The sequence below is a fragment of the Lithobates pipiens genome, unplaced genomic scaffold (genome assembly GCF_037356315.1).
Source record: "Lithobates pipiens isolate NorthernLeopardFrog02 unplaced genomic scaffold, aLitPip1_a1.2 Scaffold_1, whole genome shotgun sequence".
NCBI classification, from domain to species: domain Eukaryota; kingdom Metazoa; phylum Chordata; class Amphibia; order Anura; family Ranidae; genus Lithobates; species Lithobates pipiens.
This window is the reverse complement of record NW_027507685.1, coordinates 233,113,691-233,131,772: the sequence shown is the minus strand read 5'-3', so window position 1 is coordinate 233,131,772 and position 18,082 is coordinate 233,113,691. Positions and strand designations below refer to the sequence as shown.

General features: G+C 43.5%; 1 protein-coding gene across 1 annotated transcript in view; it reads right to left on the bottom strand.

Moving 5' to 3' along the window:
- Positions 1-17,361, bottom strand: part of LOC143984697 (HLA class II histocompatibility antigen, DQ beta 1 chain-like) — a 34,391-nt gene extending 17,030 nt beyond the window's left edge. The window contains exons 1-3 of the mRNA XM_077484658.1: positions 17,212-17,361; positions 16,729-16,998; positions 8,685-8,966 (exon numbers count right to left, since the gene is read on the bottom strand). Of these exons, the coding sequence (XP_077340784.1) occupies positions 8,685-8,966; positions 16,729-16,998; positions 17,212-17,284 (625 nt within the window). The 5' untranslated portion in view covers positions 17,285-17,361. The remainder of the gene's footprint in view (positions 1-8,684; positions 8,967-16,728; positions 16,999-17,211) is intronic.
- Between the last annotated feature and the right edge of the window lie 721 nt (positions 17,362-18,082).

Sequence of the window (18,082 nt, the reverse complement as noted above, 5' to 3'; positions counted from 1 at the left end):
CTGCATTTTTGGTTTCGGTTATGGCACCAACATTTTAATTTCAGTGCACCACTAGAAAATTGGATTTAAAAAAACTAAATTCATTAGTACACGTTTCTGGATAAAATGAGAGTCATGATGTTTTTGCTTAGACTAAAGATCCATCTTTCACATTATTCAAATAAATTGGGCTAACTTTACTATTCAGTTAGAAGGTTTTTTTTATCTTAATGCACTCTATGCATTAAGATTCAAAGTCTTCTGTGTGCAGTAGTCCACCTCAGCCCCCCCTAATACTTACCTGAGGTCCCTCTCTGTCCAGCAATGTCCAGGAGTATCCGAGATTCTCCTTCCTGATTGGCTGAGACACAATAGCAGTGCCATTGGCTGCCGCTGCTGTCAATCGAAGTCAGCTAGCCATTCAGGGGAGAGCGGGGGCAGGGCTGGGTTGGGGCTCCATGTCTGAATAGACACAGGGAGCTGTGACTCGGCTCGGGTGCCCCCATAGCAAGCTGCTTGCTGTGGGGGCACTGAACAGGAGGTAGGGGTCAGGATGATAGAAGAGGGACCCAAGCAGAGGAGGATCCATGCTGCTCTTTGCAAATCCATTGCAACAGAGCAGGTAAGTGTAACATTTTTGTTTTTTGTTATTATTACTTTAAGCGGTTAAACTGACCTCATTTGCAGAGCGAAGTTCACCCCTTGATCTCTAAAAGAACCAAATGATACAATGTTTCTTTTTATCTCTGAGCCAATGTTGTGATAAAGTTTGCTGCCTGTTTTTTTTTTTTCACAACTGTGAGCAGAGAATGCTATGCACTTGTTACATCATGAATTGTAGAAATGCTGGATTAAGATCATGAGGGGGATTTTTTTATGCATAATTGTGCAGCTCTAATACACAGCTTTCGAGAATCGATCACAACAGTTCATGTGAAAATATCCAAATGGGATATGCATAAAAAACAATTCTCAAGAGATAACAGAACAAACAATTTTCATTTAATTAGCACAGTTTTCGCCTGTAAAAAATTGAGTAACAAAGACCGCACATAATCAAAAACATGAAAACTGCCACGAAGGAAAAGAACGATCCACTTCAAATATGAATGTATGCTATGTGTTTTATGTGTGCTATGACCGCCGCATGCAGTGCTCCTAGGTCAACAAGTAACCAGAAGTGTCACCAGTATCTCTAAACAAAAAAGATCACAAACACTTGAACACAAACTGTATGTAAGGTCACCCCAAAGGTCCACTGCCACTTTTCAAACACGTTCAATCAATCCAAAATGCACAAGAATCCCAACTTTTCATCAGGGACAGTAAGAAGAGAACAATAGGAAACCACTGAAACAACATGAACTGCAGAGAGAGAGAGAGACATAATTTTGCCCCTGTACAAATCATTTATTATGCAGTTCAGTTTTGTTCACAAAAAGATATCGGGGAACTGGAGAAAGTGCAGAGAAGAGCAACCAAACTGATAAGAGGCATGGAGGAGCTCAGCTATGAGGAAAAATTAGAGGAACTGAAATTATTCTCTTTTGAGAAGAGGTGATTAAAAAGGGAGATTATCACCATGTACAAATACATAAGTGGTCCACAGTGGCATCTGGTGTTCAAAATTTTGGGGGGGGGGCAAACAAACTGAAAAATTCTGAAAAAAAATAAAAAAAAATCAATTGCAGCCTCACTGTGCCATCAAACACAGCCACTGTGCCCATCAAACGCTGCCACCGTGCCCATCAAACGCTGCCACTGTGCCCATCAAATGATGCCACTGTGCCCATCAAATGATGCCACTGTGCCCATCAAATGATGCCACTGTGCCAAACGGAGCCACCGTGACCATCAAATTATGCCATTGTGCCCATCAAATGCTGCCACTGCGCCATCGAATGCTGCCACTGTGCCCATCAAATGCCGTCACTGTGTCAAATGCAGCCATTATGCCATTAAATGATGCCACTGTGCCAAACGCAGCCAATGTGCTCATCAAATGCAGCCTCTGAGCCCATAAACTGCTGCTACTATGCCCATAAAATGCTGCCACTGTGACCCCCCCCCCCCCCCGCCCGCTCACCGTCTGCCTGGAACTTACCCTGTCTTGGTGGGGCAGCCGGTGCATCTCCTCCCATCCTCTCCTCCTGATAGGCGTCCTGTCATTTCAGCCAATTAGGTGACGGGTAACAGACCTAAGCACCTGATTGTCAGAGAGGCGAATCAGTGTTAGGAAAGCGAATATTCATTTCTAACACACCTGGGTGGACGGCGAGCGCCAAGCATGGCGCTCACAGTTCACCTATTTTGAAGCCTATTCGAGCCTATGGCTCTAATCAGGTGCTTCAAAAACACCCCCTGCTATGCATGAATCTATCAATTGATCATAGAGGGCTTGGGTAGAGAGAGGGGGCGGTGCCCTTATGGATGCACCGCAACTGGTCCATATAGTGAGCTTGGTCTTGAGTTATTCACTTTAAAGTAATCACAGAGTACAAGGGGGCACTCTTTATGTCTGGATGATTTCATCTCCAGATATAGAAAGGTTTTTTCACAGTAAGAGCTGTAAAAATGTGGCATAGATGCCCACTGCCACGCTCAGTTGATTGTTTTAAAAAAAAAGGCCTGGATTCTTTCCTAAATTAACAAAATATAACTGGGTACTAACATTTATAGGTAAAGTTGATCCGGGGAAAATTCTGATTGCCCTTGAGGGATCAGGAAGGAATTTTTTTTCCCCTGTTAAAGCAAATTGGATCATCCTTGATTTTTTTTTTGCCTTCCTCTGGCTCAACTTTGGTATAGGATTGTGTATACAGTATATACAATTGTATTTAATTTGTTTTCCCTACTACTGGTTGAACTGGATGGATTTGTGTATTTTTTTTTTAACCTATGATAACTATAGAGTAGTATTGCTAAAATCTCACCATATATTACCTGAAGACATGTGCGATCAGTTTTGTTATTAACCAAAATTTGGAAGAAATTTCCGTTATTCAGAGACTAAGATGTATCCGAATGTCCAAATCATAATAGTAACGAATTTCAACAAATCCGAAATAAATGATAACGAAAATAAATTATCCAAATTCAAAAATGAATTTGAATTTAAAATGGAAACATATTGCAATAAATAAAGTAAGGTATAAAAGTAAACTAAGACGATGATTTCTTCTTAGGCTGCTTTAGAAAATAGAAGAGAAAAAAATAGAATAAAATAGAATAGAATAAACTAGTACAAATATAGTCTTCTTCTGAAATTAGAATTTGAAATTGATTAGAAAAATTTTAAATCTATTTGAAAATGTACAAAACAAATCTTAATATACAAAAGAAATTCAGAAAATGAAACCTCGTGCACATCTCTAATTATATATACTGTAAATTATAAACACAAAAATCACAAGGTACATAAAGCATCAAACTCTTCGCCGTTGGCGAGAGCAGGTTTTTTTTTAAGCAGGAATGTGGGGGAACGTAGTTCCAGCACCTCCAGCACTGACTGTATATGGATATGTACAGTATATGGCAAGAAAAGCTGGGGTCTGCTGCCGGGTCTATTGATCGGGGGATCTCTTCTGGTTGGAGGGGGTCTATTTTTGCAGGAGGTCTAATGTTGCTAGTGGTGGGTCTTATATTGCTGGGGGGTCAGATGTTGCTGGGAGAGATCTACTGTTGAGGAAGGGATCTATTGTCCTGGTTATGGGGCAACTGTGCCTGTATCGCGGGTAGATATGTATATGCCCTATCATGGGCGATACTGCACACTGTGTCTTAACCGAGTGGCTGACAGTCTCTATCTGTGACTATACATTGTGGGTAAATTTACTGTGGTACACGATCCACGTTGGATATGCACTGATGTGGCTGGTTTAAAAGATGTCGGACCCATTGGATATAATCCGTGAGAATTGTCTGGTGTATGGGGGGGGGGGGGGGACTAGGGAATGCTCACACCACATAAGTCAAAATGTATGAATCCCGTATCAACATGATGATGACCGAGTAATCATATAGATAGATATTCCATCTATAGACGTTGCCACTATTATGTTGTATAAAGTAAGTTACAATTAAAGTGATTAGACAACTGAACTTAATGCAATGAGTAAATCATATAAATGCTCATCTCCCTCTGTGAGGTAGTGGTTGTTTTTCCTGTTCCTAAACCCGGTGAATTAGAAACTGTCAAGAGTATCCCTATTTTATTATTGCATTGAAAAAACCGACAAGCACTGCAAGTATACGTGTGATGTAAGATTGGCTTCAATCGATGCATCGACCGATATGGTGTTTTCATTTGTGTCCATGTACCAGATGATGGAATAAAAGAAACCTTAGTCCCTTGTACTTCCCTATAGGGCTACTGGGACAGTTTAGAAACAGTCGCAATGTCTGTCGGCTGTTCTAAGGGTCTTTTAAATCTATGTCATTGTGATACAACAAATATGGTGAAAATAGTGAAGATCGCAATGCAATGACTATGGCTACATGACAGTGTGCCAACACGAATATAAATGAAAAAGTATTATGTTGGTGAAGACATGGCGGAAAATCTGGTAATTTTAAAGCAATCGATGAATGTGTCTGTCTGAGGTGATAAACTTAAGTTTAGGTATACAGTACTATTATTATGTTCCCTTATGTATGGAAATGGATGTATAAAAAGATTGCAAACAGTGTAGACGTGTGGGGCAACACAGCACACATACTTTAAATGGTTTGAGCACTTGTGGACTTAATATATCAATTGGTAGCAATGGGTGGGTAGCACCTGTGTTGATTTTAACGTAATTAGGCTGGGTTCACACCGCTGCGGGGGGAGAACCGGATTTGATTCGCACAGCAAATCACATCCGATCTCCGTAGCGCTGCGAGTTCAGCCATACAGATAGTATGGCTGAACTCGCAGCGGTCCCGCAGCAAACTCGCACGGGACCCTTTTTTGGGTCCGCAACGGAATCGGATCGCATGGGGGTTCACACCATGCGATCCGATTCCTGTGCGAGTCGGCAGATCGCACTGCGATATGCCGACGGATCTGGGGGTGTCATTAACATAACATTGACACCCCCAGCCGTCCGCATAGGGCAGTGTGAACTGCCGGCGGGAGGTGAGCGATGCGGGAAAACGCCGCGGATTCGCGGCGTTCCCGCATCGCAATAGTGTGAACCCGGCCTAAAGGTGGGGTAAGGCCCTATATTTAAGCAAATGACAGCTGACTATCCCTAAGCTCTGACGAAGTTCCGATATCAGAGGAACGAAACATGTAAACTTTACACTGGGACCCCCGTTTTATACCGACCCCCGCCAACACCCTGGCTCTATGAGGAAGCTGATTTGAAAGCAAATGATGCACTATTTGGAACAACTATTTTGAATACCCTGATGGAGACCTACCCCATGTGCCAGAACTCTGCACTTTGATCCCATTGTCCGTTGAACTACTATCAGTTCATGTATGGATAGTAGGGATGAGCTCAGGCGTGTTCGCATGCTCCACGTGCAGAGCCCGCCAGGAAGTCGGCGCTGCGCTAATCACAGGCAGTCAGACATTGCCCGATCTCTGCAGCCGCACATCAGGGCAATGTCTCACTGCCTGTGATTAGCGCAGCACTGCGCCAAATTCCTGGTGGGCTCTGCAGGTGTTCCATGCGAACACGCTTGAGCTCATCCCTAATGGATAGTATTGAAACATTGCAATAATTTAAAATCCACAGGAAAAACCAGAGCTGAGGAAATCCATGCTGAGGAATTCTATGCCCTGTACATACACTGACAGATCGATCTCCACACAGGATTAGTGGAAATCTCTGTGTTATCAGCTGGATCCATAAGTAGCCACTATTGATTTAGAATCATACCACCATATCAATTGCCTATGGAAATCTACCTGCAAGCTGTGGGAAACCTAGGATGTGGTTACAGTGAATTTATTTATCTGTGGTTTTTGAATTAAAATGATGCAATTATTAATGATATTATTCCTTAAGGACTCACACCACCTCTCTGGCACATGAAAAAATATATATTTTTGTCTCCAGTATTACATTTCTTACATCAGGACGAGACCTATGGGGATTTATTGTGTCTTTAGAGAACTAATATACCGGCCCATGAAGGGAATTTATTACCAATAAGTTTTTTGGACTAATAGAGCATTTTTCCTTTGGGACTAACCATCTAGATTTTTTTGATCTAGCCCCATTTTCCTTTTGACTGACCGGTTTACTATCTAATGTGTCATATTGGTATATCATAATAGTGTGTATCGTGCATTATTCCATTGTGGAACAGTGTGACCTATACCTGTCTATTCAGGAACACACTGCTCCCCTTAGGAAATTGATGCTAGTCATTTGTTTATAGTTGGCTTGGGGGGATTTACAAGTGTTATAGGAGGTGCTCTTATCTGGGGGGGCCTGCGGACTCCTGATTTATCCTTAGCCTTTTCCCCCTTATTTACTGGAGGTTAGTGCAACATCTTTATGGGCTGTCTGTTTCCATTGATATAGGGAATATCTTTATGGGCTGTCTGTTTCCAGTGATATAGGGAAATATAGAGCACGGGGGACGTTGTTCAGTTCCTCTCTGCTCTATATATAGGGAATAAGCGGGAATCCTTTTGCCTGTTGTGACTTTTTGTATTTTGCTCTTTTTTAGCAAAAAACTATTTTGTAGTTAACTCTTTAGGGTTTGCATATATCTCTTTATTTTTGATTTAGGGATCTGTTGCTATTGGGCTGACGGAGAGTCTATTGATGCTGGCTACAGGGAAATTTTGTTGCATATGGTCCATTGTTGATAGGGAGATATATTGTTGCTGGCGTGGGGGCCAGCAACCACAAAATGATATGTGGTTTTGTATTCTTTAAAAGGGGTAGTACTGGGAGGTGGGTAGGGGGTGGAACCAAGGAATAGGGCTCGGAGGTGGGCAGTGGCGGAGACAAGTGGTGACTCGGAAAGGGGGAGTTCCTGCACCTATTCTCTGAGAAAAAAAAGCCCTGGATGAGAGTAATTATATCACAGGCCACTGACCCTGTCCAATAGAGCTGCATGATTCTGGCCAAAATGAGAATCACAATTTTTTTTTGCTTAGAATAAAAATATCAAATATACGATTTTCTCACGATTCTTGCGGCATAAAATCTTTCACATTATACAAAAAAAAAAAAAATGGGCTAACTTAACGGTTTTGTTTGTTTTTTTATTTATTAAAGTAATTTTAAAAAAAAATGCATTTGAAAGACCGCTGCGCAAATGCAGTGTAACATAAAATATTTCAACAATCACCATTTTATTCTCTAGGGTGTCTACTAAAATGAGAGATAGAGAGATAGAGTTTGGGGGTTCTAAGTAATTTTCTAGCAAAAAATATATATATTTTAACTTGAAACCAACATATGTCAAGGTTTAGTTTAGTTAAACTTTTTTCACTTACACACAGTCTATTCCATTGACAAATTGTTACAATGTTTATACTTAAAGAGGAGCTGCACCTAAAAAAAAAAAAATATTAAAAGCCAGCAGCTACTAATATTGCAGCTGCTGACTTTTAATAATATCACACTTACCTGTCCCAGGTTCCAGCGATGTCGGCGGCAGATAACGAGCAATCGCTCGTCTCGCTGCAGCCACCACCGCCATCCTCTGTCAGGGAATCGGGAAGTGAAGCATGAGAGCTTCACTGCCCAGTTCCCTACTGCGCATGCGCGAGTTGCGCTGCGCTTCTCTTATGGTCCCCCGCTGTGTCTCTGGGAACTGTGTGTTTCCCAGAACACAACGGGGGGGGGGGGCGGAGCCATGCGGCGGTCTGGCCGGAAGTGGGTGCAGATACCTGGATTATCCAGGTAACTGCACCCCCCTCCCCCCGAAAGGTGCCGATTGTGGCACCGGAGGGGGGGAGGGATAATACTAGCGGAACTTCCCCTTTAGGGTGAAGAACCGCTTTAAGTGCAACTGATAAAGAATGTTGTGATTCTTGGCAGACTGTCCGTTTTTTCCTTCCTTTCTTTTGAGACCTGTGGCTTCAGAAGAGCAGAGAGAATTCTTTGCATAGAAAGAATTGTGAAACATTTTAGTCAAGATCACGATAACGATTCTTGACGATTAATTGTGCAGCTCTACTGCCCAACATGCATTTTGTCTACAAGTGGATTTCTTCAGCAGGCAAATACGTACGGTTTTACTAACAGAACAAAGTTGCAAAATTGGGTATGGGCATTAAGGTTTGTTTTACCCTTGGTGCTAAATAGGTTAAAATATATCTAATCACCCCTTCTTTTTTTTTTATTGTGGATGGAGCAGAAAATGGTAAGAACCCCGGTCAGGTTTTTTGCCATCTGTGTCCCACTGTGGAAACTTTCCTGAAGTTCCTGCGTCGGAAACACAACAGGAAAATATTTGTTCTCTCTCCTAAGTGATGGAAATCCCCCCTCAGTTTACATTGGATCAGGTTTCTACATTGGAAGACTCTCCCCGTTCTAATCTGATAACAACTCAAAATGTTTGATTTTTCATTGAAGAAAAAACAAGACAGACGTTCTAACCCCCCACACTATGTAATATTTGAAAACATCATTTTGCCTTTAGAAACACTTTTGCCATGAAAGCAACAGTTTTTAGCAGCTGTTTATGTCCCTCTTCTGTAAAATTCCCTTTCATGTGAAAAGAAGTAAATAGGGTTAGGTTGATCTTACTCCATTGTACTTCTCTAGGTGTGGTCCAACTGCTGTGCTCCACACGACAGATGAAAACATCTCCATGCTTTATGGTTGTCTCCAGGTTGACATGTATCTGGTATGTCCAGTCTCCATCATCTAATAGCTCTGAAGCTGTAACCTTTTCTGATTCCTCTACCCCATTCTTCAGCCAGGTGACATTTATCATTGAAGGAAAAAAGTTTTCCACAAAGCAGGTCAGTATGTTCTCATATTTCTGGTCTGTTGATGGTACATAGATAATTCTGATTCCGGGTTCAGCTGTAAGACATGGAATTTATTTTTTAACAAATGTCATAATATATAATAGAGGTTTCCAACAAAGAAGCTTGAGGAATTATTAAAATGTGGTTACTGCCTCTTACAATATTGCAAGTAGACCAAAGAAAACATTCACTTGCTTCTACTGCTTTGAAGAGATACTGAGAATTACACCCAGCATACAGATCAAGAGAAGTGGTACTGTGCAGAATCCATACATTAGACATGTGCATAACGGAAAAAAAAATGTTTCATTTCGGATAGATTTGTTACTAATTTCATTTCCTAATGGAATGTGTTTAGTTTGGTATTGTTTTTGTTAAATTTTGTTTTGTTTTCATTAAAATTCATTTAATTTATACATTTTCAAAAGAATTCTAACTTTTCAGAAGGATTAGAATTCGGATCGGTCCAAAATCGATTGACCGATTCAAATTCTGTGTGAAGAAATAGCTGGCTGTTAAGCAGTGGGACGGGAAGCCGGCCGCCCGCGTCCTTAACAACCATGAGTCATCATCTGTCAGCAGGCTTCCCCACTGACAGATGAATGTAAAGATAAAGAATGTCGGCATTGCCCGGCAATAGAAAAATGTTACAAAAATTCGGTAGGGTCCCTAGGGTAGGGTAGGGATTTTAAGGGGAACCCCATGGTAAAATAAAATAAAAATAGCATAGGGTCCCCCTCAAAATCCAAACCAGACCCTTATCTAAGCATGCATCCTGGCAGGTCAGAAAAGGGGGGATATGAGCAAGCGCCCCTCTCTCCTGAACCATACCAAGCCACGTGTCCTCAGCATGAGAGGGTGGGTGCTTTGGGGCATGGGGGGCTCTGCAACCCCCACCCCAAAGCACATTGCCTCCATGTTGATAGGGACAAGGGCCTCTTCCCGACAACCCTGGGCTGTGGTTGTCAGGGTCTGCGGGTGGGGGCTTATCGAAATCTGGAAGCCCCCTTTAACAAGGGGGACCCCAGATCCCCCCCCCATATGAATGTGTATTCGATACATTGTACCCCTACCCATTCACTGAAAAAGTGTCAAAAAGTAAAAGCCACAAGAAACAGTTTTTGCCAAATTAATCCTTTCAAAAAAAAAAAAATTATAGTGTCCCTTGATGTATCCATCATCAATCACGATGCCCGCCGCACCCAAAAATAGAAAGAATGAGAACCGCTCCTCCTGCCCACTCTGCGCTTTGACAGTTCTTCTATAGGCAAGAGGCGGGGCCACCCAGCTATGTCACCTGGTGGCACCGGCCCCTTCTAACGTCACATGACCAAACAAGTAGCACATGTCTATCATACATACAGAATAATAACAGATACCAAGAATTACACCCAGCATACAGGACAAGAGAAGTGGTACTGTGCAGAGTCCATACATACAGAATAAGGGCCAGTTCACACCATAGAAACACAGTCCGGATGTGTTCCAGGTGCTTTTTTGCATGCGTGTTTTTAATGCGTTCCAATGCATTTTTAATGCGTTCCAGGTGTGTTTTTGATGCAGTCCAGTGCTTCCCCCCCCCCTTTTCTTAACCTTAAAGCAGAGTTAAACCCAAAAAAACAACTTTGCTTAAATCAACAGCATTATGCATTAGCAAAAACATTTGGAGTTTTTTTTTTTTTTAACTCAACCCTTCAGCACTGTTGCTATGTTGTCCTGTGTATTCTGCCACTTCCTCTCTGTGGTATCTGACGTCATTTCACAGGAGTCAGTGGGCAGCACTAAGGGCTTCGTTGCCACGGGGCGGGCACTTCTGACGATGCCGCCCATGGTGATGGCAGCCTCTGAAGTGTATAGTGCTGCGAGCCATTGATACTGCGCATGCGCACGAATGGGCGGTGCATGCTGGTCGCTCAGCACCGTGTCCAGGAAGATAGGGATTGTGGGCCTCACATGCCCACAAGCAATAAGGAAAATGCCAGCAAGGCATAATAAAAATTATATTTGTTTGTGAAATCGAGCGGCGATCAATACTTTGTTTAATGTTTAATGTTTAATAAAAAAAAAACGATATTCATGAAAAAATAATTTTCATGTAAACAGTGGGAACTTCGCTTTAAGGCTGCTTTCACACTGGGGCGGGTGGGCATTGATAGAAAAAGGTTGCTAGTTTTAGTAGAGCTTTACTGCCATTTTAGCTGTGCTATTCGGCCGCTATCGGGTACTTTTAACCCCCACTGGCAGCCGAATAAAAGGTTAAATGCGCCCATGTAGCGCCGCTGCCGAGGCACTTTGCAGGCGCTTCAGTAGCGGTGCCCATTAATTTCAATGGACAGGAGCAGTGGAGGAGTGGTGTATACACCACTCCTTCTCCGCTCCAAAGATGCGGCTTGCAGGACTTTTTTTAACATCCTGCCAGCGCAGGGCCCCAGTGGGAAAGCACTCATGGCTTTACGGGTGCTATTTTTAGCAAAAAAGCGCCTGAAAATTTCCCCAGTGTGAAGGGTCTAAATAAGGACAAATGTGATCCAGTGCGTTCCGGTGCATTTTTTATGCATTTTACAGCGTTCCAGTACAGTCCAGTGCAGGAAAAATGCAGCATATTCTACTTTTTTTCTGGAACTGCAAGCGCTGGTGTGAACTATGCAATTGAAAACCATATAACCTACTTTCCAATGTGTTTTCAGAAAAAAAACACACTGGACTGCATGTGGTGTGAACTGGCCCTTAGAACAGATACCAAGATTACACCCAGAATACAGGACAAGAGAAGTAGTACTGTGCAGAGTCCATATATACAGAAGAAGAGATACTCAGAATTACACTCAGCATAAAGACATTTATATATAAGAACAAAAACATATAATGCCATTCAGTGTGTAAAAAAATTAAAAGAGAAGCATACTTCCCTTTAATGTCCCTGGAGACTATTTACTGTTGTAGCCAGTGTCAGCTGATAGCAAGCAGAACTGCGCCACACTCAGGAAGGATCCCGAATGGCTGATTTACAACTGGCTTCACCTTTTATCGCATGACTGGGAGCTGGAGCCAGCTGTGCCCTCCCCCTCCCCAGCCTTGGTGGGTGGGGGAGGGGATATTTGCTAGGAGGGGTCATTTTTGTCGGAGGGGGATTTGTGCTAGTAGGGATGTTTTGGGGGGCATTATTGCTCTAGGAGGGGAAATATTGGGGGGAGTGAGAGATCTGTGCTAGAATGGAGGATTTGGGGAGGCGAGTTTGTGCAAGGAGGGGGGATTTGGAATGGGGGTGGAGAGGATTCGTTCAAAGTCGCATGATTAGTCGTACCCCATGATTTCCAATGAGTACCGTTCATATCTGTGCAACTTCAAGTCGCAGTGACTTCAAAGGAGTCCCGTCACTACTTTGGTCCGACTTCGATGCAACTTGAGGTCCATAGACCTCAAGATTACACAGCCACTGCTTCAAGCCACGTCAAAATTGCAGGAAACTCACGTCAAAGTCACAGCAAAAATCACATGACTTTCAGGTCTCACAAGTGCGAAAGGGATCTAACAAGCACATGAACTTTAATTAGGTCTGGCTTGCAGCTTCTGCTCTAATTCATCCCAAAGGTGTTCTATCAGGTTGAAGTCAGGACTCTGTGCAGGCCAGTCAAGTTCATCCACCTCAAACATGCTCATCAATGTCTTTATAGAGCAGCACGATTTGCACATGCGCAGTATGGAACCAGGAAATGATTCCTGATTCCCTTACCAAAGATGGCGGCAGCAGCACCCAAGAACCATGGAAGAGATCGGCTTTGGATGCCGACATCGCGGGCGCCCTGGACAGGTAAGTGTCCTTATTTTAAAAGTCAGCAGCTGCAGTATTTGTAGCTGCTGACTTCACCCACTTACCGTCTGGCCTATAGCAGAGCACGGTGGTGGTTCAGTTATCCTACTGGGTGTCATATGACATCCAGCATGATAACAGCTGCTGCGCGCCCGTGGGGATGTGCATTGCGTCGATTAGTGGTGCGGTGTGTCAGTCTGACATACTGCTACACCAATCTCGGTAAAGAGCCTCCGACAGAGGTTCTTTACCACTTGATCAGCCGTGTCCAATCACAGCTGATCATGATGTAAACAGGAACAGCCGTTGATCAGCTTTTCCTCCGTTGTGTCTGACAGTGACAGCTGATTGGCGTCTCTCCTGACAGGGGGAGTCTGCACTGATTGTTTATTAGTGCAGCCCACCCTCCACAGATGCCCACACTGGACCACCAGGGAAGCTGTCAGGACCAACAGGAAAGCCTCTAGCATGTGAATGGCCAGGTACATCCCCCATGGCCATCCACATATGCAAATACTACAAAAGGGCACTGACTGGCACCATTATAAAACAAATAAATTCAGTGATGCCCAGCAATGCCACCCATCAGTGCCACCTATCAGTGCCCAGCTATCAGTGACCATTAGTGTCCATCCGTGCCACCCATAAGTACCCATCAGTGCCACTTATGAGTGCTCATCAGTGCCGCATACCAGGGCTATCAGTGCCCATCAGTGCCACTTCATCAGTGCCACCTCATTGGTGCTGCCTTATCAGTGGCCATCAGTGCAGTCATATCAGTGCCCATAATTGAAGAAGAAAACGTACTTATTTATAAAAACAATTTACAGAAACAAAGAAAAAAAATGTTTGCGCAAAAAATATAAACCGCAGAGGTGATCAAATACCACCAAAAGAAAGCTCTATTTGTGGGAAAAAAATGACATCAATTTTGTTTGGGTGCAACATTGCATGACCGCGCAATTGTCAGTTAAAGTGACGCAGTGCTGAATCGCAAAAAGTGCTCTGGTAAGGAAGGGGGTAAAATCTTCCGTGGCCTGAAGTGGTTAAAGAGCTGCGGATGTGGCCCATTACAGAGATCGGGGTCACGCCGTGTTCCAGCAATGTACGTGGCTGTGATCGCTGCGATGCACGCCGCTCTGGGACGCCGTCATATGACATTGTCCCAGAACGAGAACCGCACCACCCTGCCATCATTTGACGGTGGGTGGGTGGCATCTTGTTAAATACCACCAAAATAAGCTCAATTTGTGTGAAAAAAAATATATAAAAACTTCATATATGTACAGTGTTGTATGACTGCACAATTATACAAAGTGTGACAATGCTGAAAGCTGAAAATTGACCTGGGCAGGGGGGTGAAAGTGCCCGGTATTGAAGTGGTTAATTAGTGTTAGTATGTGTGTAATCATTTGAAATAGGGAGCTTAGATTGTAAGCTCCTCGAGAGCAGGGATTGATGTGAATGTACTATAGATGTGATACTGTAGATTTGTGGGAACAAAATGATAAAAAAACTTGTTTGGGTACAGTGTAGCATGACCGCACAATTATCATTCAAATTGCGACAGCTCTGAAAGCTGAAAGTTGGCTTGGGCAGGGAGGTGTATCTGCCTGGTATTGAAGTGGTTAAAAGAAAATATAAATAAAAAAATTGGCGGAACTCCGCTTTAACCATCCTCAATGGTTAAACCTGTTTAACCAATTCCCGACTGGCGCACGCCGATGTGGCAGAATGGCATGGGCAGGCATATTGCCATACAGGTACGTCCATTTTTATATGCCGCCTAGCTATCGCGTGCCTACCGCCGGCGGCGCTCGCATGCCGGTCAGGACCCCCGTGAGTCTGGTCGATTGCCGCGGGGATACCCATGATCGTCTCACGGGGTGGCTGAATGGGGAAATGCCATTGTAAACAGCATCTCCCCGTTCTGCCTAGCAACAAGTGATGCTGATCTCTGCTCCATGTGATTGGAACAGAGATCAGTGTTCACTAAAACAAAGCCCAGCCCCCCACAGTTAGTAACACACCCTTAGGAACACTTAACCCCTACACTGCCACCCCCTGGTTAACCCTTCACTGCCAGTGTCATTTACACAGGAATCACTGCATTTATATAGCACTGATTGCTGTATAAATGACAATGGTCCCAAAAATGTGTCAAAATTGTCCGAGGTATCCGCCATAATGTCGCAGTTACAATAAAAATCGCTGATCGCCGCCATTACTAGTGAAAAAAAATATTAATAAAAATGCCATAAAACTATCCCCTACTTTGTAAACGCTATAACTTTTGTGCAAACCAATCAATCGCTTATTGCGATTTTTTTTTTTTTTACCAAAAATATGTAGAATACGTATCAGCCTAAACTGAGGGAAAAAAATGGTTTTTTTTTTATATATTTTTGGGGGATATTTATTATAACAAAAAGTAAAAAATAATGCGTTTTTTTTTCAAAATTGTCGCTCTATTTTTGTTTATAGCACAAAAAATAAAAACCCGCAGGGGTGATCAAATACCACCAAAATAAAGCTCTATTTGTGGGATAGGGCCGTCTTTAAAGCGGTAGTAAACCCGCTATTTATTTATTTTATTTTTTTACACCTGCAAAGCAAAAGGCATAATGAGCTAGTATGCACCGCATACTAGCTCATTATGAAATACTTACCTTAGAACGAGGCCCCGACATCTGGCCCGATCCACGCCGAGGGAGCCGACATGCTCCCTCTGCGTTTATTCCGGGTATCGCGGCTCCGGCGCTGTGAGTGGCTGGAGCCGCGATATTGTCACTCCCGCGCATGCACACGGGAGATTTCATTCCGGCCGGCCGGACACTGCCGGATTTTCAGGCCGAGAATCCCCTTCTGCGCATGCGCCGCTGCAGTCAGCGGCGCATACCGAGGGGAATATCTACTAAACCGTACAGGTTTAGGAGATTTTTTTTTACCTACAGGTAAGCCTTATTATAGGCTTTCCTGTAGGTAAAAGTACCAAAAATGAGTATACAACCACTTTAAGGCAGAGCAAAAGAGGCAGCTGCCCTGGGCCCTGTCATTGTTGTGGGGCCCAAAACAGCTGCCTCATACTTGCCAACTATCCAGGTTTAAATTCCCTTGTCCCTTGAAGTTTTAGTCCTGTGCTGTGTCCCAATATCTCAGTGTGAAGTGCTGCTACTAATGCTGCCCAGCTCTGCCTTATTGCTGTGTACAGATGACTCACCTGCAGACCCTGTGCTTACATGTAAATAACTGGCATTCGTATGTAAATAGCGGCGACAATACTAAGCAAATAGCTGCGGCTGGCAGCATTGATATGTAAATAAAAGGTGGCATTCCTATGTATATCATGCTCCCCTGCTGTAAGGAGGTGATGCTGTAACCTCTAGCAACTAATCAGTGAGCAGTAATGTGTGCTGTAACCTCTAGCAACTAGTCAGTAAGCAGTAATGATATGCTGTAACTGCTGGCAACCAATCGCAGTTGCTGCCTGATTTGATACAGAAAACTGATTTTAAGTCTAGCTTCTATTTATTGTATGTCTCCTAGCAGGTGGAGAGTGAAATTGCATTGGGGGGGGGGGGGGGGGGCCTCAAGAAAAATTTTGCCCAGGGTCCAATCTATATGAAAGATGGCCCTGACTTGTGCGATGTGGGAACCCTGCAAAACCACTGCGGTGTTCCCGCATGATGCCCGACTCGCACAGCGGTTCACACTGCCCTATGCGAACTGCTGGGAGTGCCCATACAATGTTAATGACACGCACATTTCAGGTCTCATATCGCACTGTGAAATGACAGTTTGGAGAGGAATCGGATCACATGGGTGTGACCCGGTTCTCCAAAACACATAATCTAGTAGTAAAAATCCACCTATCACAAGAAAGAGAGTGATCTTCCTTGAATGATTCTCTTTTAAAAAGTCTAATTCCCTGGTTTAGTAGCCAGGTGCGGTGCATTGCTTCATAGGAGATCTGCGAGCATAGCAGACGGAGGAGTCCGGTACTCACATTTCCGCTCTATGGCTGTAGGTTCGAAGATCTGATAGTTGGGTTTGCAGATTGTCTCCACCGCAGCCCGTGTACTCTCCAATGTATCCGGATTGTTGTTCCAGAAATCGGCGTCCAGTCTCCCATACTCGGTTCTGGGGATGTAGAATCCTCTATCACTGTCGAAGTACACATACTCCTCCTGATTGTAAATGTAACGTGACAGAAACCTGACATCCTCCGTCCCGTTCCGGTAATAACACTGATGCTTAATCTGATACAAGAAATCATCTGCGGGGAGAGAAAACACAGAGAGGGGTCATCAGGTGGGGGTCACACTGGAGGGATCGGCTTCTCCCATCACCTCCTCTATAATCCTACACCTATCTTCTCACATTCTATCCAATGTAATACAAAAAGTAGAAGTTATCTGGACAACTGAACACCAAACACACAATACACGCACCGACTACTGAGATACAGACACATTGCAGAAATCATTACCTGGATGGGAGGCGGATAGTAATCCAGGGAGAGGAAGCAGGGAGAGGAGCAGCGGGTAATATACAGGAATCATCTCTGCGGGGCTCAGTGATCTCCAACACTCTACTCTACATCTGATAACATTGTATCACTTACATTCTACTTCCACAGGGAAACTGACCAATAGGATGCCTCAGCTGGCAGCGTCATTAGTTACCAGGCAAACAAAATCTTTTCTGTGCTAAAACTGGTATACAGTACTGAAAACGATTGCAGACAATATGATGTGCTCCATGCACCTTAGAAAATGATTTATCATCTCCCTCCTAACTTCATTCCAGTATTCTGCAAACTAGGAGACCACCAACAATGTATTTATTAATTACAGGTACTTATATAGCGCTGATATTTTACACAGCACTTTACATCTATAGTACATTCACATCAATCCCTGCTCCTGAGGAGCTTACAATCTAAGGTCCCTATTTCAAATGATTACACACATACTAACACTAATTAACCACTTCAATACCGGGCACTTTCACCCCCCTGCCCAGGTAAATTTTCAGCTTTCAGCATTGTCACACTTTGTATAATTGTGCAGTCATACAACACTGTACATATATGAAGTTTTTATATTTTTTTTCACACAAATTGAGCTTATTTTGGTGGTATTTAACAAGATGCCACCCACCCACCGTCAAATGATGGCAGGGTGGTGCAGTTCTCGTTCTGGGACAATGTAATATGACGGCGTTCCAGAGCGGCGTGCATCGCAGCGATCACAGCCACGCCTCAATGCTGTAACACGGCGCGACCCCGATCTCTGTAATGGGCCACATCCGCAGCTCTTTAACCACTTCAGCCCATGGAAGATTTTACCCCCTTCCTT